Source organism: Plodia interpunctella, chromosome 10, assembly GCF_027563975.2.
Source record: "Plodia interpunctella isolate USDA-ARS_2022_Savannah chromosome 10, ilPloInte3.2, whole genome shotgun sequence".
Classification (NCBI taxonomy): domain Eukaryota; kingdom Metazoa; phylum Arthropoda; class Insecta; order Lepidoptera; family Pyralidae; genus Plodia; species Plodia interpunctella.
Genome location: NC_071303.1, coordinates 8,884,247 through 8,900,480, shown reverse-complemented (window position 1 = coordinate 8,900,480; position 16,234 = coordinate 8,884,247). Strand labels below are relative to the sequence as shown.

At 36.5% G+C, this 16,234-nt stretch overlaps 3 protein-coding genes across 6 annotated transcripts in view; 2 read left to right on the top strand and 1 right to left on the bottom strand.

Moving 5' to 3' along the window:
* Tre1 (Trapped in endoderm 1) overlaps positions 1-3,366 on the bottom strand; it is a 29,583-nt gene extending 26,217 nt beyond the window's left edge. For both annotated transcript variants that reach the window (XM_053751034.2, XM_053751035.2), the window contains exon 1: positions 3,206-3,366. The gene's annotated coding sequence lies outside the window, so the exon portion shown is untranslated. The remainder of the gene's footprint in view (positions 1-3,205) is intronic.
* A 1,516-nt stretch (positions 3,367-4,882) lies between these two features.
* LOC128673278 (uncharacterized protein) lies at positions 4,883-11,328 on the top strand. The gene is made up of 9 exons (XM_053751022.2): positions 4,883-5,083; positions 5,403-5,577; positions 5,874-6,031; positions 6,610-6,876; positions 7,001-7,166; positions 7,695-7,802; positions 9,125-9,290; positions 10,341-10,502; positions 11,054-11,328. Exons 1-9 carry the CDS (start codon positions 4,906-4,908, stop codon positions 11,297-11,299), a joined length of 1,626 nt encoding a protein of 541 aa, XP_053606997.1. The 5' UTR covers positions 4,883-4,905; the 3' UTR covers positions 11,300-11,328.
* A 545-nt stretch (positions 11,329-11,873) lies between these two features.
* The window catches only part of LOC128673280 (xylose isomerase-like), an 11,425-nt gene continuing 7,064 nt past the window's right edge, over positions 11,874-16,234 (top strand). Inside the window, exons 1-5 of one of the 3 annotated variants that reach the window (XM_053751023.2) lie at positions 11,874-12,029; positions 13,032-13,150; positions 13,829-13,975; positions 14,493-14,769; positions 15,194-15,616. In XM_053751023.2, the coding sequence (XP_053606998.1) occupies positions 13,078-13,150; positions 13,829-13,975; positions 14,493-14,769; positions 15,194-15,616 (920 nt within the window). In that variant the 5' untranslated portion in view covers positions 11,874-12,029; positions 13,032-13,077. Of the gene's footprint in view, positions 12,030-12,996; positions 13,151-13,828; positions 13,976-14,492; positions 14,770-15,193; positions 15,617-16,234 lie in introns of all 3 variants that reach the window. The other 2 variants (XM_053751025.2, XM_053751024.2) reach the window with 2 other exon arrangements.

Below are 16,234 nucleotides of genomic sequence, written 5' to 3'. Positions count from 1 at the left end.
GGCAAGAACTTTACCACTGCGATACACGCATTGCGTCCGAACGTTCTCTCGATAGGGATATGGGGAAAAGAGACAGCATGTGGACGTTAGTAATGTGGTAGGTACGTGTTTGTATAACATTCTGCTCTCATATAAATCGGGACATAGGTATTCCACCATTTCGAGACGAATGGTGCCGGAATGATACTAATTTAACGATCAGTTGTAAATCTGATAATAACATCTTAATGTGCAATGCGCGGGCGCAGTGTCGGCTAAATGGGGCATAGAAAACTATTTGCGGCGAGAGCGACTATTGTGATATGATTGACGATTGTCTATTATGCTCGCGCTTGATCCAATGCTGGCATCTGGCATTTTAAATAAAATACTATTATGTAAGTATTTTTGCTTGTAGATGGCATAGGGTTATGTATGAATCATATAGGAGAAGCAATAAAAGGCCCCTCAATCAATAAATATAATAAAACTGAAGAAGGTTCAAATTTCTACATGTATCCAACATTAAAAATTCATGTGCGTGTGGTCTGAGGGCGCACTTCTTGAAATTCTATGAAATTATGCTCGGGATTTAGTGAACATTCTTAAAGAATTGTGAAAGTTGGAATTAGATTTTGTGAAAGCCAATAAGCGAGTTACGATGTTTTACTGGAATAGACTTTTCTAACGATATAGAATACGAATCTTCATGTTTGTCTGTCTGTCTGAACGCGCACCACTCGAAACTTACCCGACCGATTTGTACTACTGGTACACCGATTTGTACTACTGGTCGGGTTTGGAACCGGACGCAAACGATGTTACTCGAAAATAATACATAATTAAGTTGAGAAACTTCGTTAGTACAGGAAAGCAGTTATTTTTCATGGAATATATGTGTAATTTCAGAATGAGTCTAATGCTAGGCATGTGGCAGATAGGTCGATAATCCACAGCCAAATCTCCAAATTTTAACTGTTTTTTTTTTCTGCAGATATACTGATGTACGCGGGCTGAAGGCGTCGCAGCGAGAATGGAAAAAGAAGCATTCCGATGTTCGAAAGTTTTTAGGCAAAAGGACATTTCCTTGCTCTTTTCAGCCTTATGCCAGCTCCACACTGTCGCTAAACTCAGACACACGCCGACGCGAATGCGTGAACATTGCGTAGTTGTTATATGAGTGCTTTTATCTACCGCAATGAAACACGAGCAATGTATACCGAATCCGCCATAGTTTGTCAGACTGTTCGACGACAGTGTGGAGCTGGCATTAGTTTTTAGCCAAGCAAAAGTATACGCTAGGCGCACTGTGTGCTTAAGTAGGTACGGTAATAATTTTAATTGCATTATTTAATTAGGCGATAAAACGTATTTTGCTCAATAACCCTGACGATAATTTGGCCAAAACAATTCTATTAACATCTCGATAACATTTGACTCGGGCGATAAAGATGTGCGAATTCGCACTAGTGTGCTAATTTCTCAATATTCGAAATAATTGCCGATCGAATAATAACTAAGGCCTAACCACAGATAAAAACGAATAAAACAGTTAACGTTACACTAACATTTATTGCAAATTCGGCTTTAATAACCACTGTATAAAGAAAGCATACAAAAATCCAATTAAAACTTTTAATCATGTCTCGAATACCTATTTGTAAGACAATTTTATATGATGCGAGTCAAGTACCTACCTACCTGAGTATGAATGATTTTTTCACAATGCCAGAAAAACTTGCTCATACCTACCTTTCTAAAATGCGGAAAACTTCACGCGGCCAAAGCAGTGGACAGCTAGTTTTAAAATATTATAAAAAACGAGACATTTTTTTTAACCCGGCGGTTGCAACAGGTGGTCGCTTGGGCACGCGAGCGACGCGTCGCGCGGGTCCCATCCATTTCCAACAAAAAGATAGACGGGCTAAAGCACATTTGAAACGCACTACACTAAGTATAAAAATAATAATATTGTACTTTGAAGCTGGTGCCTATTTTTTCTTACTAAATACTTTAAAAGGTTACATATTGTGTACCGTTGTATTTACCTAAATAAATAAATAATAACTAGGGGCCAATTCGCTCGGATAATAAATTATAGGTACCGCTAAACCTTTCTCTTGAATCACTAGTTCACAAAGTTTGAAAGTTTAGCTTTAAAGATCTAAGCATACTACAGACTGTTGGAAGCGACTTTGTTTTGTACTTTAGTGATAGTAACTCTTTTTCCAGTTTATTACACTTACCTATTTTCACTGTCTCAATTCAATGACTACTGAACTGGCGCGTGAACTACGTATGTTTTAAACATATTTACGATTATATTCCATTTTAACTGTAAATGTGTGTGATAAATGAATATTAAGGTGATGAATTAATGTATGTTACTAAGCAATTCCGATGTTGATACCTACATAATATAACATCTTTTCATATCTTTTGTAGAGTTTCCTTCTTTATATTACCATTTTGGGGTCTTGATCTAAAGCCAAAAGCCAACGAACCTTAGAAATGTTTAGGGAACCGTGACGACCTTGGGTTGGCATCATTGTAAGTAATTTTAACTACTTTAAATACAATATGTAGTAGGTAGATTAGAGATTATATTAGAGATATATATACATTTCGTTTGGCATCAAGTAACTAATGTTTGGAAGGTATGAGATTCGGTTTAGATACCTAACCTACTAGGATCTTAAAGCCATTATTTTTCTACTTTGTCCCAATGTTATTGCATTGATTGATAAATATAATTAAGATCTTAAATATGAGATCGATGATTTTAATAATGACAGCATAATATTAAAAACATTAGTTTGTATGTACATTGTATATGACATAATCATAACAAATAATTAGGTACCTACTTACTTACCTTACTTATTATTACCTTATATATTATGTACTATGGCAAGACATAGGTACCTATTATAAAAGCTTCAAAACCACAATGTCATTTTTATAAACTTAAGTAAGTAGAGGTAGGTAATTCGGTAGTTTATTAACTTAAAATAATATTTTAATGGTCGCCACAAAAAGGGTTAATTTAATTTATGTAAGGATTAAATAATTTATGCCCAATGTTTTTGTAACTTGATCAACTTAAACGTGACTTAAACCTACCCCCCATGCCTAAGTATACCTTATTTGAAATTTTGTTAACGAAAATAAATAAACATCCCAGATAAAGTAAAGGAAAAATATTGATAAAATAAATTATACTCACCAAAAACTCAAAAGGCGTTCCAAAAAATAAACTACAAACTTTTTCACTGCACGATGTTCACAGAATAATAATATTTACACAATCAGACAAGCAGCTGCATCGCGCGGGGAATCTCGCGCCACTGGCGCGGCGTATCGGCTTGCCTTGTGCATCTTGTGCTATAGATAATACAATAAGCCAGTAGTCCCAAGAACTTTTTGATTGCAATGTACACCTATTGCTATCTCTTTCATCTGTAGTGCGATCTCTTTTTCTCATGTATTGCTAGTGCATACATGAGTTTATCGTAAGGTAGTCATCGTATATTATCTATCCTCGAGCAAGAAGGAGAGGTTGGGTTACCGATAAAAGAGATAGCAATATACAATGTACTTGCTTTGGATCAAAAAGTTTCGCTGCCCCACCGGATGGCTGTCGCGCTTGCATTGCATTGCCACTCCCTTGTGCGTTGCGATGCATTGAAAATTAATTGACCGTTAATAAGAACGCAGAGAAATCTAAAAAGCGGATATTATTTTTATTTATATTCATTATGTTCATGAAAATTACGTACGGTTTACGCCCAATTTATTTCCGATTTGTCCAAAAATCTCTCACATCGTTTACTCAGTTCCTTTCGCCGCCATTAATCGTCGGAACCCAGGGACCGCTTAGTTCAAAAATGTGCGGCTCTGAACCCATCTCTAGATGTTCATTTGATTGCCACAGGAATCATCTTGATATTTATCATTAGGTTTAAAAACGTATGTAATCTAACGTATGATATTTTACACACACCACAGTTCTTGGGATGCCCAAGTGTGGATCTCTGGATCAAGAGCGAAAAATATAAAATCTTAATATTGTTAGGTACCTAGGTAGCTTTGTTTTTTACACTTTTCAAACACGCCGTAAGTTTTTATATGCAGCGTTTTTCAGACAAAGACTCTTATACATACATACACACATAAAAAAAAACAAAATTTACTTTAATTGATAAGCGATTAGGACGACGACAGCTGTACGCACCTCTATTGTTAACGTAAATAGTCAAAAGATGTTAATTATCACATTTAAATTAATTTAAACCTTATGAATAAGATTTTAAGTTATATTTTGCTTGTAGCGTACTGTTGTTGTGTAACCAACCTACATTGGGGTGGCATACCATTGATAAATAAACTGGTTTCGAAGTTTTGACTTCACCTGGAAAACTTTTGAAAAAGAAACCATTATTCACTATTTGTCTAAAAAGTCTAGATATATACCTATATAACTATATATGCCTATATAACTATAGCTCTAATATCCTCAAATAGTAATATAACGCATGAAAGAAAGAAAAAAATAAAAGTTTGTTAGTTTGGATGCATATAATGTTAACCAGGCACAAAGTAACTACGATTGCGTATTTTTAAGTTAAGATTTCTACCTCACCCTGGAAATAATATACTTAGGTAGTACTATTATTATAGGATATTATTAAATTACCTCACCATTTTAATTAATTTGATAGAATCATGGAATTAGTAGGTACGTACTCCGTACAACGACTTACTAAATCCACATTGTAAGTTTTTTTATTTTTGATGATTTACCCCTATACTTTGAATGATTCAAATTAATAGCTGGCAATCAATATCAATGAAAATTTTATCTATCACTGTCAGTGTCAATAACCAACACCACTATACCTAGTTGTCTTGTCAAACAAATCGAAAATGTCAGGAGTGTGTACAGAAATTATAGATGATATTGAAGATTTAATATCTTCGCAAGATATAACTCCAAAGGAGAGATATGCAAGCCGGAAAAATGTGAGCGTCCGATCTAAGAAACGAGATACACAGAAATCCTCGGAGCCCGTTGAAAAGATTATTCTTGAAAGTGTTGTGCCAGGTATCTAACCTCAAACTGTTTGTTTTGTTCTTTTTATCTTATATTTTGTCCTTTTATTTTATGAGGACTTTGTATGGTTCAAAAGATCAAACTCCCTTGTTTTAACCTAAAATCCTACATAATTAGTAACTCGGTAGCCAAAGATGTAATTAAGTAAATTGAGGTTATAATCCATTGGCGGTACTTAATTACTTTTTAATTACAAGTTTTTCCACAGCTATACTACTTTTGTGATGTTAAATCAAACCACCTAAAGACCGGTCGAATATGGGATATTAAAAAATTTACGTTACTTTAAATATTTTTTTTTTACTGCCAGGCACTCAAACAATTTATGTAAAAACATGGGGCTGCGCACACAACAACTCAGACTCGGAGTACATGGCGGGGCTCTTAGCAGCTCATGGATACCGTCTCACTGAGGACAAATTTGCCGCTCAGCTGTGGTTACTCAACTCGTGCACCGTAAAGAGTCCTTCGGAGGACCATTTTAAGTTAGTAAAGTTTAAAATCCATATCCCAAAGTGAATTGGTAGATAAGGCTTGGTGTTAAGTTTTAACCTACACTACCACCTAAAGATGTGCAATAAACATAAATTAATAAATAATAACTATTACACTACATAGATAGCTTACCGGTTTTGCTATTAAATAGACAACCATACAAATGACCCCACTGTTTGGGCACTGGCCTACCTTATCGATAAGGACATTAGACATATACATAGTTATTAGACATACTTGATGTTATTTATTGTTCATTTTGTGTTTATAAGTTGTGTTATTTCAGAAATGAGATAGAGCTCGGTCGCAGCCACGGTATCCATGTGGTGGTGGCGGGCTGTGTGCCTCAGGGTGCCCCCCGCAGCGGGTATTTGCAGGGGCTCAGCGTGGTGGGCGTGCAACAGATTGATAGGATTGTCGAGATTGTTGAGGAGACACTCAAAGGTGAATAGCTTTCGTATATTATTATTTTACTGAGAAACATATTTATATTTAGTTTTTAATTTATTTATCAGGTAATATCAGTGAAGTGACTTTATAAAGTGAAATGACTACAAGTTTCATTGCTGCCTGATACATATCAGTTACAAACTGATATGTATCAGGCAGCAATGAAACTTGTACAAGTCTGTCTATTAATAAAAAAAGGGGATTTTACAAGGCCAATGAGAGTGCGATCAGCACGGCCACATAGTGGTCAAAACCTCTACAAGAAGAAAGATTTTTTTTTTTGTACCTGCTTATATGGAAAGGCGGTTATGGGCCTAGCATGCAGTTCTATAAGAAAAACTACCTACTGAAGTAGGGTAGCAAAACTTTTTACTTAAAATAGCAGTTTGTATGTTGACAATTTGTTTTTTATATTATTGTATACAGCAAGTTTATAAATGATTCATTTTTCATTGCTGGACAATATGGCTGGCTTCAGAAATATAATTTAATGTACACCAGTTTTTATTTCAAAACTCATCATTCAACGGGTATTAAAAATATACCAATCCAATTCTTAAACTTTCTTTCAGGCCATACGGTGCGTCTCTTTGGTCAAAAGAAGACAGATGACGGTCGCAAAGCGGGCGGCGCCTCTCTCCTCATGCCGAAAGTTCGCAAGAACCCTCTCGTAGAAATCATATCAATTAACACGGGATGCTTGAACCAATGTACATATTGTAAAACGAAGCATGCCCGGGGTGAGTTGGGAAGTTATCCCCCGGAAGAGATTGTGGAACGAGCGAGGCAGTCGTTCAAGGAGGGTGTTGTGGAAATCTGGTTGACTAGTGAGGACACAGGTAGATAAACTCTTTATTGCACTATTCACGAAGGAGTTATAAGTTACTCTCCTAATGAGGCTGGCATAATCGCATCGCGCAACTGAAGGATCGACAAAAAAGCATATAAAAAAATTTTTTTTAGGCACATACGGTCGAGACATAGGCACGTCTCTGCCGGAGCTGCTGTCGGCGCTGGCGCGGGAGCTGCCGCCGGCCGCGCGCCTGCGCCTGGGCATGACCAACCCGCCCTACATCCTGGAGCATCTGCCTAGCGTGGCCCGCATCATGAAACACCCTAGGGTTTACAAGTGAGCCTTCAAACGTTTCAAAATTAATTAATTTGTCATTATCACCCTTAATAAATAAATAAATATATAAGGACAAATCGCACGGATTGAGCTAGCCCCAAAGTAAGTTCGAGACTTGTGTTATGGGATACTAGCTCAACGATACTATTTTTTATAATAAATATATAAATAGATAAACATCCAAGACCAGGACCTATCATAAAAATATCACTTTCTATAATCTAATAGGCAAGCACTGTGTCACCGAGGTCGTCAAACTTATATATTATAAAACAAAGTCAAAAATTATATCACGGAATTTCATGCGGTTTTTACCAATAGATAGTGTGATTTCTGAGGAAGGTTTAGGTATATATAATTTATTATGTTTTTAACCGAGCGAAGCCGGAACAGGCAGTTAGTTTTATTATAATAGGCTCTGAATGTTGGCCTACAAAAGCTGTGGATTGAGAAATGATTTCATGTAGGAGATGAGGAAGTTGAGATTGTTGGTTAAAAAATATTGTCTAAATGTAATTTTGTCGGCAGGTTCCTCCACGTGCCCGTGCAATCTGGCAGCGACCAAGTGTTGGCGGACATGAAGAGGGAATACACTGTAGCGGACTTCGAGAGAGTCGTCGACTATCTGCGGGAACAGTGAGTTGTCTAACTATCTCTCTCTTTCTCTTGTCATTGCTTGCACTTGGCTATATTTAGGCTTGTGATGCCGCGAAGACGTCAGTGTAAAAACTTATAAAACAAATGAAATTCTTCTATTTCAGTCAACTAGACGCATATAAATTCAAATTTATAAATGACTAGTTGCGCGCGGGGGCTTCACTCCCGTGGGAATTTCGGGATAAATAGTACCCATGTTATTCCAGGTTATATTATACCCGTGTACCAAATTTCATAACAATTGGTCCAGTAGACACACAGTACAAACACACATACAACCTCACAAACTTTCGTTTTCTAGGTATAGGATTATAAATAAGTATAAATCAGTCATTATTATTACAATTTACACTAATAAAACCTATTGCCAGTGTCAGTGGCGATCTCGGTGGCGCAGTGGTAAAGTGCTTATCTCTGAACCGAGAGGTCCCGGGTTCGATCCCCGGTCGGGTCATGATGTAAAATGATCTTTTTCTGATTGGTCCGGGTCTTGAATGTTTATCTATATATGTATTTGTTATAAAATATAGTATCGTTGAATTAGTATCCTATAACACAAGTCTCGAACTTACTTTGGGGCTAGCTCAATCTGTGTGATTTGTCTTAACTATTTATTTATTATATTTAGTAATGACACATTAGGTATGAAGAAGTGTTAAAAATAAAATTTAAAATTTTGAAGATTCGGCTGTAATGCTACAACTGGCTGTCTACTTGTAGTCAACCCTCCTTGGGTATGCCATTTTTTTACTGTCAACTGCCAAGGATAAGTTTCCCTTTAGTCGCGCACTCACACGGGAGAATATGGTGTCTTCTCACTCTATGGCGTAACCACGTCTCGGATCTCTTTAACTATATGCACACCGAATTTCATGAAAATTGATCAGCTGTTAAAACCATAATAAATTATACAATTATACCTTTCTCAGGAATAGTGATTCCTATATATTGGTGAAAACCGTACAAAAATCTGTCTGGTAGTGTTTGAGTTTATCGCTTTCATACAGACTGATCCACCACTTTATATAATACTAGCTTTTGCCGGCGACTTCGCCCACGTGAATTTATCTGCGAAAGCGGAACAGACAATGTTCATACAAACTTTCACCTCCCATTTGGGGATTGATTTTTGAAAAAAAAGTAGCCTATGTTTGAACATGGGTCTTTAAGTACATGCATACCAAATCTCATCAAAATTGGTCCAGCAGTTAAGCCGTGAAAGCGGAACGGACAGATAGACAGACTTTCGCATTTATAATATTGGTATGGAAGTATGGATGTAAGGATCATAACGCCACCAGCGTACCGGGCATCACGATAGCCACAGACATAATCTGCGGGTTCCCCACGGAGACCGACGAGGATTTCAAGCGAACCCTGGAGCTGTGTGACAAGTACCGCTTCCCGTCGCTCTTCATCAACCAATTCTTCCCGAGGCCAGGGACGCCTGCTGCCAAGATGCCAAGGGTGAGTGGTTTTTAAATCTAAGACATATATATGTTACGGCTAAACCCGGCTAGATCTAAGTGTACCCGGTCTCAGTTGGCTACAATAGGTGTATGTTTGTCTAGAACTTTGTTTAGCATAGCATTTATCATACCTGCATACATATGTACAGTCCATCGCTTAAATAGATTATTGACGACCTCGGTGGCGCAGTGGTAAAGTGCTTGCCTCTGAACCGAGAGGTCCCGGGTGTTAAGCTTTATATGGTAACCCCATTTAGTATATGGTATCCCTTAAACATTTAAAACGTATGACAACATTTGTATTTTGACGTATCCGGTTCACCTTTCTCTTCTTCCTTCGAATCTGTCATGGCCGGACGTGCTATCCGACCTTTTATATTAATTAGTGTTTATTATAATTTCTTCGGATTTGTGTAGCTTTATTTTAACAAATAAATGCTTATACAAACTACTCCGTGTTTGCCTCTCGCCACCCACACTACACTCTGCTTCAATTTAACACCGGGTTCGATCCCCGGTCGGGTCATGATGGAAAATGATCTTTTTCTGATTGGCCCGGGTCTTGGATGTTTATCTATAAAAATCAAATCATTTATTCAGAAATCAGACCTTTTCACAGGCACTTTTTCTCGTCAATTTTTATATTTATAGTTATTTCTCACAAGCTACTGGCATTTCGGAACGACCACTCAGCAGTGGTCGTTTCGGCATTCTTCTCAGCAGAAGAAATGCCGAAAGAAACTCATTTGAACAGTGTTGGTCCCTATCATGCCAGAAAGGCTTACCATTATTGTTTCTTACAATGTTTTTTTCAAATAATATATAAAAGTACATAATGTACATAGTCAAAAGGTATATCAAAACAGGTTATGATTGTGATCCGAGTGCTGATTATAATATATATATTGATGTGAAACACAATTTTCATTTCATGCCAGTTGGTCCTTGAAGAATACGGGTTTTTGATATTACTTTTATTCAATTCAATGGATTATCGTATACTGCATCTAGCTGTATATAACTGACGTACTACATACATCATTGACAGGTACCAGGTCAAGAAGTAAAGAAACGAACGAAAATACTATCGGAACTGTTCAGGTCTTACGAACCTTATGGGCACAAAGTGGGCGAGGTCCAGGAGGTATTGGTCACGGATATATCCCACGACAAGAATTATTTCGTCGCACACAACGAGTTTTACGAACAGGTAACAATAATGTTGAGTTACTTATGAAATTCACTCTCTGTTCACGACTGATATTATTTCTCAAACTGAAACAGTGAACAAAACCCGACTTTATTTTAATTCTCAAACTGTCAAAGTAAGTACACAGTCAACAGCACATCAAGTTACCCAAATTAATTGCAAACTCGCCGCTATTTCCGCGCCATAGAGTTTCATGCAGGGTAACTTGATGTGCTGTTGACAGTACATACAGTCTGTCGTGAAAGTGAAGAAATCGAATTTTTGACGAAATTACATTTTTTTCCCACTGCAATACCAAAGGTTACACATGATTGGTTGATAAACACCCAGTATTGCCAGCCAACAGAAGACAGCGCTCTCATTTAATTTCTTAACTTTTTTGACAAACTGTACTTAAATAATGTCCTACTAACAATTGTTTTTATTATATCCAAAATCGAAATACTAAAAAAAAATAATTTTATGTTTAGGTTTATGTAATGCATCAAACAATTTTAAAGAATCTAAATAAATACAATGCTTCATACTAATGGAACTTCATTTTTCGCTAGGTATTAATACCGAAAGAAGAAAAATACATGGGCAAAATTGTCACAGTCAAAATTACCAGCGCGACGAAATTCTCTATGATGGGAGAGCCCATAGACAAACCGAAAATGGCGGGAATCTCAGCGCCTTTGAAGAAAGGAGAAGTTTCCGGCATCGAAATCGAAACCATAAACAAGAAATCGGTACCGATACCGGTTCTTGTGGTATTGTTCGCTGTGTTATTAAGATTAGTGTGGATGTTTTTATAGTTTTAATAAATTGTTAAGGATAATATTTATTTGTGAGTTTTATTTGTATTTTACAAGATATTCCAAAGTTCATATTTTGTTTAGAAATTAGACCTTCACATTCAGTTTATGTAAAATTTTAAATAATGTTACATTTTTCAAAGCTACAGACTACTAGCATTTCGCTAAAAATGTCGAAAGGAAATTGCGATAATTCAGATTATAAATATACAATAGAAATATTATTATTATTATTTTTGTTGATGAATTGATGAATTACAAAAAAACCACAAAATATACTGAATGTATGTACTTATATACGTTGATGTAATTTTTTTTTTATTCGTCCTTGATTATCATTATATTATATTACAAAATCTTTTTATATTACAACGTATTTCATCCTTAACTGTACAGTTAGTATTTAATAATGATTACATTGGATACATAAAAAATAGTATGCCCAATTTTTTAAATGTAAAGGTCAGTATCAATTAGACTTTTTTCACATTTTAGGCGGGCTTTATGTTTTGTCCTTTCAATAGTATGTTAGACATTTCTAACTGGATATATAATATGCCTCCATTAATTAACCAGCAGTACGCATTCCAGTTTAGACAATGAGCGACCTGATTCCGCTCGGCTGGGTCTATTCACGCGATGTTATATAACTGTGGTCGGTCGGTCTGTCTGTCTGTTCCCTTCAGAACATGCACACTTCCAGACTAGGAACGGGATTGTGAACATCAAGGCAAGTAAAGTCCCTTAATTGATTAAGAGGATAGTTTTTGTATTTTTTTAAATATATATTTCACATAGATTGAGCTAATCCCAAAGTAAGTTTTATACTTATGTTAATAGCGAAAACTAAAAATAATGCCTCAGGAGATTATGCTACAGTAAATAAGGATTTTATTACATATTTTTGTTGTTTTCAATTATACAATATATAGTCATTTACGACAAGGATTTTGGTGGCCACTGATATACTCGGTGGCGCAGTGGTAAAGTGCTTGTCTCTGAACCGAAAAGTCCCGGGTTCGATCCCCGGTCGGGTAATGATGGAAAATTATGTTGTCGTTAAGTTAGTATCCCATAACACAAGTCTCGAACTTTGGGGCTATCTCAATCTGTGTGATTTGTCCCAATATTTATTTATTTATTTCTTATTAGTATTTACTAATGGCCTATATCCAATAGAAAACAATATTATTTTATAATAAAATTATCTAGTGTAGCATAATCCTGTGGTACTTTTTAATTGTGGTTATTAAATATAATTTATTTATAAAAATATGATGTGATGGTGGCGCTCATGGAAAAATAAAGTTTATTATTCCGTGGTGGCGCTAGTGTACGGTTTAGCATAATCTTGTCGATTTATTTTAAACCATTTTTAAGCACTGCTGCTAGTTTTTAGCATAACTCTTCTTTTGTGCAAGTTCTGTTTTTAGCAAAGTAACAAATTTCTTTTTTCTTAATTTTTTTTAAATTCCACATTAAAAGAAGTTTTTCTAAAATAAAACAACATTCCGATTAGTATATTTACTGAAAATATCTTGAATCATATTATATATATTATTTCGGAGCTTAATTAAAGTTTGATAAGTGTTAGTTTAATATTCTTATGACGTTTGATGAAGAAAAAATCTGTCTAAAAACTGAAAAAGCATATTTTACCAAAAAAAAAAGCATACTTTAATTTGGAAATCTTGCAGTTTTAACTATAATAGTTATAACTGAAAGTTAACAGATAAATGGCGATATTTGTTGCTTGACACTTCGAAACTGCGGCTACTATGTCGTCGTACAGCCAACCTGGCGCCAAACGGCAGAAGCGCCCTGAGAGGCCTGACGTGGACTATTTTCAAGGTTAGTTTTCATTTCGACATTTTGCTGTAATAATTATAATCCTATGCTAATGCTAACTTATATTATAGGTAAATGAGAAAGTAAGTTTGTTAATTTATTTGTTATCTCTTTGTGCATTATCTGCTCGACCAATATTCTTAAAATTTTGTTTACATGTAGTTTGAAGTACGAATAAATACATAGGGTACCCTTCATCCCGGAAAAATAACTGTTTCCGTGTAAAATTGACGCGGGCGAAGACGATGGCAAGTACTGGTAGGATATAAAATTGAGTGGAAAAAGTTGAGGAAGGTCGAAGAAGAGATGGGAGTTCGTTTGACAGGATATATCTAAGAGGAATGTAATATATCGATTAACAGACAGGTAGAAATGGACGAGGGCTGACATGCTGTGCCGACCTCATATAAAGTGGGATAAGGGTAGGATGAATAGCAGGAAGACGCTGCATCATTGACGGGTTTACGCCAAGTTTCTTCCCAAAAAGCCTTCGCAAACCCAACTCGGAAGATGGGTTTGCGCCTGTTTGGGTAGTGACTGGGCGTAAACCCATCTGTGCTGGTTGCAAGGTGCTTTCGATCGGTCCTTGTGGACGTCTTTGGGAGAGGCTGTCCTGCAGTGGACATGTGATAATGGTGATTACATGTATGTGTAGGTAACCTAACTTCCGGCTTTTCCCAGGAATAGATAAGCTAGAGTACAACAACATGGCCGGACCAGGCGATACCAATTATTACCGTTACTATAATGGCACCGAGCGAGTTGCAAATCGGAATATGGAAGACTGGCTCAAGTTTAGCGTATCTCTCACAGAGTTTCGAAACTATGGTTAGTATCTTCAAACTGATGTATAACGAAATTGTCATGGTAGGTATATATTTCTAGGAGGCCTTGCGTACAGTGGAGTTTGCACGAATATTTGCAAGTTAATCCTAGCAATATAGGGTAATATTCCACTCGTGGAATTTTTAGCTCAATAATTATTAAAATGACAATATTATTATAGCTATAATATTTTTTGGAAAATGCAATATTTTAATTTTATTACTTTGTCTATTGTTTGTTCTCTCTCTGTGCCTCCATCTTGGTGAGAATGCACGTAAATTTCAACATCTCCGGACCTTTTATTCACTAGCCTATTATATAATTCAGTTCCACTATTTTCCCCCATTTGTAAACATGGTCCTTCGAGCCGGATATATATCAGTTGGAATACCTCTACGTGACAATATTGGACAAAGAATTTCATGATGTTTGATTATATCATTTGTCAATGAATTGCGTATAAGTTATAGCTTTGGAATTTTAAAAATAAAAATAAAATCGCTCTTATTAATTTTGTTAGATTACGATCACTCCTTCAGATCGTCGCACCGCCAATGGGACGACGGCACGTGCACCATAGACAACTACAAGCACTGCCTCAAAGCCCTCTTCGATCTATGCAGCAAACTTGGCGTCAAGTACTGGACCGCTTACGATTCCGATCTGGTCCCGCCGGGAGACAGCTGGGACGAGACCCGGGCCCAGTGGGACGAGATGGTGGAATATATACAGGAGTTATCGCAGAAATTTCACATGAAGCTGTTATGGCTGGCACCGAACTTACATTCGAATCCGAGGTATAGAAATTGTTGGGTTTGATATACTAAAAAATATGTAGGATAACCTAGAAAAACGTCAGAGAAATCATGTTTGTTGTCTGGGAGCACCCTTCAATATTTTTATTCAGTAAATATTTTTATAAACTCTTATCATTGACGCTCTCAAAATCATTTATCGAAATAAGCGTGTTACTTAAAGTTTTACTCTTGTCAATATCCTTATCTTTACATATTCATATTATAAAAGGTCCTCTGCCGCGTCTGTCTGTACGTCTGTCTGTTCGCGACAAACACAATTACTTCACGGATTTTCAATAGGATCGCAGTCTGATCGGGCCGCGCAAGAACTGAGTAGTTACAATTAATTTATTGTGAAAATGAAAATTTCACTCTTATCAATATTTAGTGAATATAAAGTATATTTTAAAACTACATTTTTCAGATATTCACTAGGCGCGCTAACAAGCAGCGACGCGACAGTTTACGCCCAAGCCGCCACACAGATTAAAAAATGCCTAGAAGTTTCACAGCGACTGAGCGCAGAATGCTTCCTACTCTGGCCAAGCAGAGAAGGGTACAGCACTATATTCCACGCAGACATCGCGAAAGAAATGAAATTATTCTCTAAATTACTCAAACTCACCGCCGAATACAAAGACAGGCTTAACTATCGATGTCAGCTTCTACTAATGCCATATTACCGTTTTGGTAGAAATTATGGAGGGTGGCAATACTGGGAAAACGAGATGGTGAATATGTACATGTGGGATGTGACGAGCTGTTTGTATTTTCTGAAGAATTATAACTTGGACCGTTATTATAAAGTGTGCGTGCCGCCGGGACATCACATGTTTATGGCTAATATGTAAGTTGAATATATTTACAGTGCCCGCAGTTCCGTCATACAAACTTTCTGTGGTCTCTGGGGCTAGAAATTTGAAACAAAATGACTGTGACATACGGACAAATGGACATGACGGAACTATAAGGGTTCCGTCTTTGCCATTTGGCTGCGGAACCCGAAAAAGTAGTTTATGTTTGAACCTCTTTTATTCGGCGTTTTTTCTCAGCAGTGGCTGTTCCGAAATGCTACTATTGACAAAATTACGTAAAAGGTGTAAACATATATTTTTTGTAAATCATTGTAAACGTATAATTACTGAATAAGTCAAATCGATTTTGAAAATCATAACGACAGTGTTATATATAACGCACTCAATAATAAAGTGAGTTGATTAATAACTCTCTCTCTACGCGTGGGTTTTGTGTGATACAACAACAATTAATCCTTGAAATTAAAATTTTGAAGATTCGGCTGCAATTTTACAACTGCCTGCCTAACCTCAACCCACTTTGGGAATGCTACTGTTGCCAATCAGCTGTCAAGGCTATTTCTCCCTTAGCCGCCTCGTATGATATCCCCGGACGTGACCATTCTAGGCCGCAACTATATGCCAGTTTCAAAATCAAAATCCTTCAACTT